Here is a 9533-nt window from a genome sequence, read left to right as displayed (position 1 = left end):
TGGTGAGAAGTGGAATCGATGTTCCATCCACCAATCAAACACGCGCAAAGCGGGCAACCATATCCGGAAATAGTCACCAGTATCCGGATTAGTGCTATCAAATCCCAAAATATATGCTGTGTTTTTTATTGTGGATTCGATACGAATCACTATTTTAATAGTGATTCATAGCGTCGGGTATTAAAATACCCGACGCTACCCCAATTAACAATAGTATTGGCTAATCCATTTTTGAGTGGGTATATTTGATTGGCTCTTGACGAAAGGACAAGTATATTCAACCAATCAGAACAACTCCAGTGTGATATATTGATTCGAAGTTTCTAGCGAATACTACGTAGTAATTCACAATATTAGGGTATCAACTCCTGAATTGTGAGTTGTATTTTGTGCTGTGCTTTCGAGTGAAATTTCATTGTGTTGTGGCGTTGGTATTTAAATCGATTTGATTGGCTACTTCAGATGAGCTCAAAATTATTAACCAATCAAAACCTCTTCAATGAAATTCAACAACCAATCAGATCGATTGTGGATCGGTTGTTTGGTCGGCGCGATTCGATTGCACCCTCTCCCCAAATTTGTACTATCAAATCGACAATATAAACAGCAGGAAATTGGCTCATTCAGCTCGCGTAAACAACCAAGCCAGCCATCCAGCGAGACATGCGATGGGTTGAGCGACGAGGTTGATGTTGGCGAGGGTGGGCAAGCCGAACAAGTAAGTTGTGGAGGCAAGAAACGTGAGGATTATGTCACCAGTCCTCTGGGCATGTGCTGTAAATTACTGGGGGGAATATACTTACTTCTAAGCGACTATCACTAAAAAATGGTGCCATCCGATCGATCACTGTACACCGACAAGTCGTCGCTGTTCCGTAGGAGCAAGTTGGATGAATACGCCCTAAACGTGGACATACTGCTCACGCGCGAGAATTGAGTGCTGAACGAGAAGTCGTTGGTGCGGTGACTAGCCGTCAGCGTGTCCGAGAACGTATGGCTCGCCCTCGTGTGAGGCGTGTATGACGGTGACGTCATATTCCGATACACGTCGCCATGGGGACTTGGTCGATACGAGTCAATGCTGTCGCTCGTGGGTCGGCCATACATGTGGAAGCTTGTATCGCTGTCGGTTTTGATGGACAGATCGGTCTTGACTGTGGACGCCGTGTCGCTCTCGTAATGCCGCAAACTTAGGACGGGAACGGGCGACTTTGGCGGGTGCTTGGAGTACGGGGGATAGTACCGGCTCGGCCCGTCCGCCGTCGAATGATGATCTAGCATGCTGCTGTCAAGTTGAGACTCGTCAAAGTTGGAGCGCATCGCCATGTTATCTTGCTTGTCCAACCGTCGCTTCTTGCTCACTAGTCGCTGGAAGCTCATGACTGCAATGACGGCAAGACATACGAGAATGAGACCGCCGACGATAATGCACGCCACAACCGGAGCAGAAAGCTCTCCTGAAGGCGATTCCTCCATCGCCGATGCCGCAGATTCGGTAGAGCCATCCGTGGTGGATATTGGCGGCGATGGCGACGCAGCAATCTGAACAATGACTGTCACGTGTGTCGGAGCGTTGGTCGTTGTGGTGGGCACAGTTGTGGGTGGGACTGTCACGGTGGTCGTGGGTAAATTTGTGGTGTTGGTCACTGGAGCGAGCGTTGCGGTGGTGATTGGTGTGGTAGTTGGGGCGACCGTGGATGGCTGTTCAGTGGTGATTGTTGGCTGGACGGTGGTTGTATTGGGGACTGCGGTCGTAGGAAGCAGTGTCGTCGTGGTTGGTGTGTCGGTCGTGGTGCTGCGTGTAGTGGTGGTAGGAGTCGTCTGTGTGGCGTTGGTGGTGTTGACTGCTATGCTTGTGGTTAAAACCTGTGGGCCAATAACGGGCGTGGATGGACCTGCTAAGGCAAGTGCTGCCATCGCTGCGACCACAACAAAGCTGCCGCCGACACGCCTTCGCCACTGAACCATCGAAATGAAACTGGATGTAGAGGTTGACACCCAAGGTTGAATCCACCGACACTTGGCCATTGTATGCGTTCTTGTATCAAGGGTGTCACGTTTGATACAAGCACTTGTCTACCAGTTACAACGCTGTGGCTTCGGCACAGAACGACCGTCCTTACTCACGCGAGGTCGCAGTGCGACGAATCATACAGTAGGTAGGAGTACATAAGCCGTCATTGATTGGACCTTTCTACGCTAACGCAACTAACTTAGCAATCCAGGAAGGGTCGCGCTTACAGCAGCCTCGAAACCACAGCGTAACTGGTCAGGGCAAGACAGGCAACCGGGGGTGGTTTCGTGTGCTCCTTGTGCTCGGTTGTCGCAAGAAAGTATGTACTCCAAACTGCTGCCCTTGTGTGCGTTTGGGTTTGAAAATGGAACCTGAAGGCCTTCGACGTGTAACGTTATTGGGAGATATTTCCCCCCCTCTTGAACACACCTGGTATACGTAGAGTGTAGTTGCTGGGCTTGGCCAATGTGGGGATCGATCTTATAAGTTAGAGTGTTACTCATACAGTACAGTACTACTAGGGAGTACATTGTACAGTAGGTAGTCAAAGTGGATTTTGTGATGGCGCTGGTAACGAGTGAGTGCCCCGTTCGCAACACAAAGAACTCGACATATTGAGTGACTGCCCCATGCGATATTACTGTACAATGCAATACCTCACCACATATTCTCTAATATTTGCTTGAAAGTTCGCCAAAATCAGTTGTTTTCGACAGATCCAATTCAAGTTTGGTGCGTTATTCGAGAGCCGGCATTACGCACCAATATGCGGATTTGTCACATTTCAAAGTAACATAATATATGCGGATTTGTAAGTAACCAATACGCACATTACAGTAACAAAAAACGAGGGTCAAATTACTGTTAGGACAATTTAGTGTGGTGAATGGTGAATTAGTGTATACTTATGTGCCCCGGGGTACGGCTTTGCGTCATCAACACGATATTTCAATCCGTCGTTGGGCATGGTAAACCTCCTCGTCGCGATACGGACGCTGTGGGCATCCGCGCAGAGTCGCCTGAATTGGAAGACGTATGCTCTTCTGTGCATCCTTGCATCGTCAGGCTTGTTGCGTCGTTCAGTAGCATGGAAGCCCCAGCCGACCCTTCTCTTTAGCACGTTTCTTCGGCATGCCGCGGAAAACAACGTGCGGCAGGTGTCGCTCGCGTCCGACTTCTTTCTGGTACATGCATGCATGTCCTCGATGACTGACTGCTCGACTTCTCACTCTTCCATTGCACAGGTCTCGCTCAAGCAAGGCATGCAGAATGGTGTCGTCACATACAGGTACTATCATTCGCTCGTGCCTGTATCTCATCACATACTTGCTGCTCCACTAGAATCCTCGTACCACCCCTAACCGACCAATCGTACATATTGGACATCCTTCGAAAGCACGGAGTTGAGTTTGGCACGATGCGACCCTCGTGGCTCAAGCGTTCGCTGCCCATGCTTCTCACCGCCATTCCCTTGATGTACGAACACACAATCGCAGCATGCCTCCATCCCCCTCACTGCGACAAATAGATATTTGGCCTTGACCTATCGCATGCTTCAAGGATTGGTTGGTGGTGGCGGCGGTAAGGATGGCGTCGCGAAAGATGGCATCACCCGCGGCAAGCTCAAGTCGTCGTCGACGCAGCAGCGCATCTCGTTTGCTGACATTGCCGGCATCGACAACGCCAAGTTGGAACTCGGTGCGAAGAATGATGGTCTGTGCTTGTACCAACATTTGTTCTTGTAGAGGAAATCGTGGATTTCCTCAAACACCCGACGCGATACGACGCGATTGGCGCGAAAATGCCCAAGGTAGCGACCATCATTCCGAGTCGTTCTTTTAATAAGTTTCTTTAATGCTTGGAAGGTATCGACCATCATTCCGAGTCCTTCTTTTAATACGTTTCTTTAATGCTTGGAAGGTAGCGAACATCATTCCGAGTCCTTCTTTTAATATGTTTCTGTACTGCTTGGAAGGTAGCGACCATCATTCCGAGTCCTCTTTTAATATGTTTCTTTAATGCTTGGTATGTCGCAGGGCGTCCTCTTGTGTGGCCCGTCGGGTACCGGCAAGACCCTGTTAGCCCGCGCGGTGGCGGCGGAAGCAGGCGTCGCCTTCCTCTTCTGCTCCGCGTCCGACTTTGTAGAGATGCTGGTGGGGCGCGGGGCGTCGCGGGTCCGAGATTTGTTCACACAGGCATCTCAGCATGCAAAATGTATCATCTTTATCGATGAAATCGATGCCCTGGGTATGACTGTCGGCCCCATATATATGTCTATATATGCTGAATCTGTCAAATATATATATAATATATAATGTATATGTATTTGACGCATACTAAATTTTATATCTCGATTGAGGTTGCGATATATATATATATATATATATTTGACTCGTATCATATTCTAGTACATGGTAGAATCACGATGGAGGTTTCAACATACAGTACATAGATATATATATTATATATTGATGTAACGTTATCCAAACACATCTCGACACCAAATTTAATATCTCGATTGAGGTTGCGATATATACACTGTATATATTATATATATATATACGTATATATTTGACTTGTATCATATTCTAGTAATATATATATATTACATTGATGTAACGTTATCCAAACACATCTCGACTCCCATTGTCAGTCTCAAAGATATATATATATATATGTTTGACGTGTACCCTCCCATGTCCTGTTAGACCATATATATATATATATATATATAATCGACTTTATCCTTGTAGCCAAGGCCCGAGGGGGGTTGAACTCGAACGACGAGCGCGAACAAACGCTGAACCAGCTGCTTACTGAAATGGACGGCTTTGAAGGGCACACAGAGGGCGTGCTCGTGATTGCCGCCACAAACCGACCGCATGTACACAAGTGTGTTTGGTGGATTGTCAGCCATTCATTTCGTCTGGGGACGATCGTAGGTGCTGGACCCGGCTTTGCTTCGACCTGGCCGCTTTGACCGCCACGTGTTCGTGGGCCTGCCAGACGCCGCCGGTCGGGAGGCTATCTTGAGAGTGCACACCAAGCGCATCCGACTGGACGCGTCCGTGAGCCTCGCGGCCCTCGCGCGCCATCCGCAGCTCGAAGGCGCGTCCGGTGCCGCCCTCGCGTGTCTCGTCAATGAAGCGGCGCTCATGGCCGTGCGAACCAACGACACGGTGGCCAAGATGAAGCACTTCGAATTGGCCGTGGCCCGAGCAGCAGCCAGCGCCACGTCTGACAGACAGTACCAGTAATAACAAGAGATACATATGCACAGTTGCGTGGCTACTACAGTACATACACGGTATTCACGGATTAGAAGCAAATATTATATATCCACACAAGAATATTAATATCGTGGGGACGTTGACTCTGTCGCGACGACGCTAACTATCCTTTGAGTGATTTCCTATAATATTTGTGCCAACTTTGCCCTTCCTTGGGGGATTGTGGAAAGTATTAATAATTCCAGGAAATCTGCTTGATTGGCTAAAATGAAAACAGATTGGCCTATTTGATTGGCTAAGGGCTGAAATCTTTTAGCAATGTTTTTCTTACTTCTCCAAGTTTGCATCAAAACTGACACCATATGTGGTAGTTCGTCGTGAACTGTCTGGTTGGCTCCGATTTTTCCAGAAAATCCCAAATTGTAGAGTGTACATACCAACTTGGACTGCCTATAGGAGAGCCAAAGGTCATATTGTTCAAGTTATGGTGAATTCGCGGCTCGTGCCTATCTATAGTCGCATTGAAATGTTGGTTGATGGGGCGGCACATCGTTGCTGCTGTTGTCCACATGGCGACCCCCCCGACGCCGCCGGGGCTGACGGTGGCCGTGGGACTTCTTAGGATGGTGGGCGGCGCAAAACCCGTCCTTCTGCACCCCCTTGCCGCACCCGTCGACGCCGCAGCGCTTGCCACCGCCATGGCGGCGGCACTTCTTGTCCCCCTGTGAGCTGCGGTCGCACCCGGCGACACTACAGCGCACCCCTCCGCCGTGTGTCTTGCACTTGCCCACCGTCTGCACGGCTTTGTTGCATCCGACAAACGTGCATCGATTCCCCCCCCCGTGCTTGATGCAAAAGCCCCCTGTCTGGGGCCCCGACGGACACCCGTGGAAATTGCAGCGGCGCTTTCCGTCATGCGACTTCTTGCATCGCCCTCGTACAAAGGACGTCAGGTTGTGGCAGCCAAGCACGACGCACTCGGACGACGAGGGGCCGGCGGGGACTGATGCTGGAGGGGGAGTCGGGGACAAGAGCAGCTCAAGCAATGTCGCGTGCTCCGCATTAAGGAGGACGAGGTGAGGCGAAGTCGCCGCTGGCTGGGATGGGGGGGGCACAGCTCGAAGCGACGCTTCAAACTCGTGAAACCACCACACATCGTCCTCGACAGGTGGCAGACAAAGAAGCACATTGGAGGGCTCATTCGTGGCACTGACGAGAGTTGATGGATGTTCCAAGGCGCAGTTGTGCTGCGTGGAGGACACGATGCTGTAGGATGGAGGAAGAATGGACTGGCGCTGCGGGACGACGGTACGAGTACAGCTTGGATGCTGTTGAACATGGGGATGATGTGGGTAGAATGACTGGTCAGGACGAGACGAGGAAGTGGGGGACTCCAACTTGACGTCCCCAGGCAACTCGGTGTCGACGTACATCGTATGGGATGACGAACCGAATGAGGATGGGAATGCGAACGGCTTGATGTTGTCGTCGATGTGGAACGCAGCGTCCCAGTCGAGGATATCGTCAAAGAGATTTGTGAGCATGTGGACTGGCTCCATGTTGGGCGAAGTGTGCAAAAGGCAATGTGAGGTCAGAGGATGCAATGCGTGGGCAGTGGCGTGCCACCATGACTCAATGTTGTGCCAGCGAGTTCAAGAAGGCAGATTGCACCACAGACGACGAAAAGTAATCCAACCTGCGATTCCTCCATGGTCACATTGACCTTTGTGGTCAGCCCAAAGTCAAAGTGGGTTGTCGTTGCATGGTTGAACCGTTGAAATGTTTGGTAAGGTCGCCTGACCACCCACTGTAGCGTAATGGTTGGCATGGCCACAAAAGTAGCCATGTTCAAACTCCATAGCGTAAACACTGTACAGTGTACCAGTGTACAAACTACAGTAGTACGTACTTGGACCGTTTTTACAGTTAGTGTGAATCAAGGTATTTTAATGGCACAATCGAATTCACTGACGAAAACACGATGAATGCCTACTGAATTTCATATATTGTTTCTAAGAAATACAAGCACAAAAAGGGTCGGTGAGAAAGTATGTTGTGTTCGTGGTGATTTTACTGTTAACGAGGGCGATGATTTATTATTGATGATAGCATTTGTTTGGGCTCGGTGGGCCCAACGACTGGGGGGTAATGTTGTACAGTATACACCGAGCATAGCAAGCGCGACTCGGAATTGTGAGGCTGCCATGTTTGAACTCAGAGGCAATGGATGCGTGGGGTGGGTGTCGTTGAATGATTCTTTGCATTTCCAACAAGTGCTACTGTGAAAACGCAATCACATGGGCGCCTCAAAGTTCGTCACCACCGCCAGTCTGTCCCAGTCGTTAAGCATGCATATATGTACACCATACACATAGTACCAACGTTCTGCTTGTACTATTGTTTCTACTTTAGCGCTCTGGAATTCAGGACCGATGCCGCTCAACCGAGTCCAGTGAATCTACCAGTATGTAGCATTGCTGCTTCCTATTCACTGGCCAAATTCTTGGTCTGACATGGCATTACACTGCCGGCATGCCAAATAAAGGCCACCATGTTATAAGCGACCAACATGCAAAGAGGTTTGATGTATCCCAAGATTATTTATTCCCAGGCGTCCAAAATGCTGTGTAGTTTGCACCAAGATTCATGTGGCCACATATTGCAACACATCAAAGTGGCATTCTAAAACAATTCAAACACACGACCAACTACTGTGCGGTACTTCCAATCTACTTGGCTTAGTCTGATCGCTGCGCTACAGTGAATGCTACTCGGCGCGTAGGTGACTGACTGGCTACACACTGTACCCCAATCGGTAGCCAAAGGAGTTGCGTTGGTTCAGTCATTGGAGTCGATCAATGTACGCCGTACGAAAGAGCCTTGGACGAGCCGTGGGCAGTACACAAGTTGCACTTTTGAACCCCCTTGTCACATCCAGGAACGACACACTTCTTGCCCCCACCGTGGCCCCTGCAAAACCCCCCTCCTTGCGAGCCATTGCAGCAGCCGATCACCTGGCACCGGACGCCGCCTCCGTGGGCTTTGCAGAGTCCCCGGGTTTGAACAGATCGGGGACAGTTTTGCACTTTGCACCGCAGGCCACCGCCGTGCTTGATACACTTGCCGCCCGTTTGTCGGTCGCGGGTGCAATCCTGCTCGCTACACTTGGCTTTGCCCCCGTGAGCACTGCAATAGCCCCTCGGCCACCGGATAGCATCCCCACAACATGGCTGCAGGCAGTGAAACAGTGGTGGTGATGTAGCGACGAGCAACTTTGCCGTAGGGGATGGCGTGATTTCTGTCGGGCCCGCAACAGGAATAGCATCGAGGCGAAGGATGTTGGATGTGATATGGACAAAGCTGTCGCTTGTGAATGGGCGCCCCACCAATGCATCGAGGAGGAAAGCTACTTCGTCGCATGAGAAGGTCGACCAGGTCGTCGTGAGCGTGGCAACCATCAAGCAGCTTCAATGCAAGTTGACGAATGTCGGATTGAGTCATCCAAACCTTGGTAGTACTATTGTTTTTCGTGTCCTTACTTTGAAATAGATGGCGTTTACGTTGGGACAATTGGGATGTGTATACAGATTATATTTTTATACATATATGTACCGGTATCTATCTATCTAATTTTCTTATAGCTTGCCGAGGTATACTCGTATGTACAGTAGTACAGAGAACCACGCGCAGCGTTGCATCGTGTATATATGGAATATAGTATGCACGCTGAAACTGATGGATAATACTACATTTGAAATTGCTTTACGTCTGTCTACACAGAGTAAGCGTGGATTATTATGCTTTTATCGAGTTTTCGACAATCGACAACAGCCAACTTCCGCTCGGATTTAATGCAAGCACCCAAGTGCAGTTTGCCCCTTGGAGTGCAAAGTCGTCCCTATGATGATACCGGCACTTCGATACAAAAGTGCTATGGTTTGAATACCGGTAGTGTTTCACTGGATCTCCAGCATTCGGAGGCAACAACGGGTATGTAGCACAACAGTAGTACGACTACTACTAGTACTAACAGTAATGTACTATTAATAGTACGTACAGTGTGCTAGCCAAGGAAACACAGTGGGTTCGATCCCCGGCTTCCCCGGATTATTTCCGCAAGGATTTATCCGTCCCTCCCCTGGGGAATCCGGATAACAAGGGCCGCATACGAAGACGAGGACCGAACTTCGAAGAAGATCGGTCGAAGCACGAGGTATGAAGCGTTGAGCGAAGTAAAAACCGAAGATTACACACCGCCCCTGGTCGAGCAGGCGCGTTACAATTGGCGA

At 49.7% G+C, this 9533-nt stretch overlaps 4 protein-coding genes across 5 annotated transcripts; 1 reads left to right on the top strand and 3 right to left on the bottom strand.

Moving 5' to 3' along the window:
• Positions 1-727: 727 nt before the first annotated feature.
• H257_15092 (hypothetical protein) lies at positions 728-1968 on the bottom strand (the record flags this gene model as incomplete). The annotated part of the gene is made up of 1 exon (XM_009843081.1): positions 728-1968. The coding sequence occupies one exon, from the start codon at positions 1966-1968 to the stop codon at positions 820-822; it is 1149 nt and encodes a 382-aa protein (XP_009841383.1). The 3' UTR covers positions 728-819.
• A 1001-nt stretch (positions 1969-2969) lies between these two features.
• H257_15091 lies at positions 2970-5293 on the top strand. Of its 2 annotated transcripts, XM_009843079.1 has the most exons (8): positions 2970-3198; positions 3259-3302; positions 3356-3490; positions 3543-3712; positions 3760-3824; positions 4051-4261; positions 4768-4898; positions 4957-5293. In XM_009843079.1, the coding sequence occupies exons 1-8, from the start codon at positions 2980-2982 to the stop codon at positions 5269-5271; spliced, it is 1290 nt and encodes a 429-aa protein (XP_009841381.1). In that variant the 5' UTR covers positions 2970-2979; the 3' UTR covers positions 5272-5293. The 2 variants fall into 2 exon arrangements, with proteins under 2 accessions (XP_009841381.1, XP_009841382.1); XM_009843080.1 differs by having other exon boundaries at positions 4768-5293.
• Positions 5294-5750: 457 nt separating this feature from the next.
• H257_15090 (hypothetical protein) lies at positions 5751-6803 on the bottom strand (the record flags this gene model as incomplete). Its single annotated transcript, XM_009843078.1, has 1 exon — positions 5751-6803. One exon carries the CDS (start codon positions 6801-6803, stop codon positions 5751-5753), a length of 1053 nt encoding a protein of 350 aa, XP_009841380.1.
• Positions 6804-8099: 1296 nt separating this feature from the next.
• H257_15089 (hypothetical protein) lies at positions 8100-8702 on the bottom strand (the record flags this gene model as incomplete). The annotated part of the gene is made up of 1 exon (XM_009843077.1): positions 8100-8702. The coding sequence occupies one exon, from the start codon at positions 8700-8702 to the stop codon at positions 8100-8102; it is 603 nt and encodes a 200-aa protein (XP_009841379.1).
• Positions 8703-9533: the final 831 nt, after the last annotated feature.

Source organism: Aphanomyces astaci (genome assembly GCF_000520075.1).
Source record: "Aphanomyces astaci strain APO3 unplaced genomic scaffold supercont1.66, whole genome shotgun sequence".
NCBI classification, from domain to species: domain Eukaryota; phylum Oomycota; class Saprolegniomycetes; order Saprolegniales; family Verrucalvaceae; genus Aphanomyces; species Aphanomyces astaci.
The sequence above is the reverse complement of the archived record's forward strand: the minus strand, read 5'-3'. Positions and strand labels throughout refer to the sequence as shown.

Excerpts from the sequence above, each read along its gene's own strand:
- H257_15091 (XM_009843079.1), top strand. The coding sequence starts at position 2,980 with ATGGTAAACCTCCTCGTCGCGATACGGACGCTGTGGGCATCCGCGCAG. Across the intron at positions 3,199-3,258 it reads TCGCGTCCGACTTCTTTCTG|GTCTCGCTCAAGCAAGGCAT; the intron begins GTACATGCATGC and ends TCCATTGCACAG. Across the intron at positions 4,262-4,767 it reads CGATGAAATCGATGCCCTGG|CCAAGGCCCGAGGGGGGTTG; the intron begins GTATGACTGTCG and ends TTATCCTTGTAG.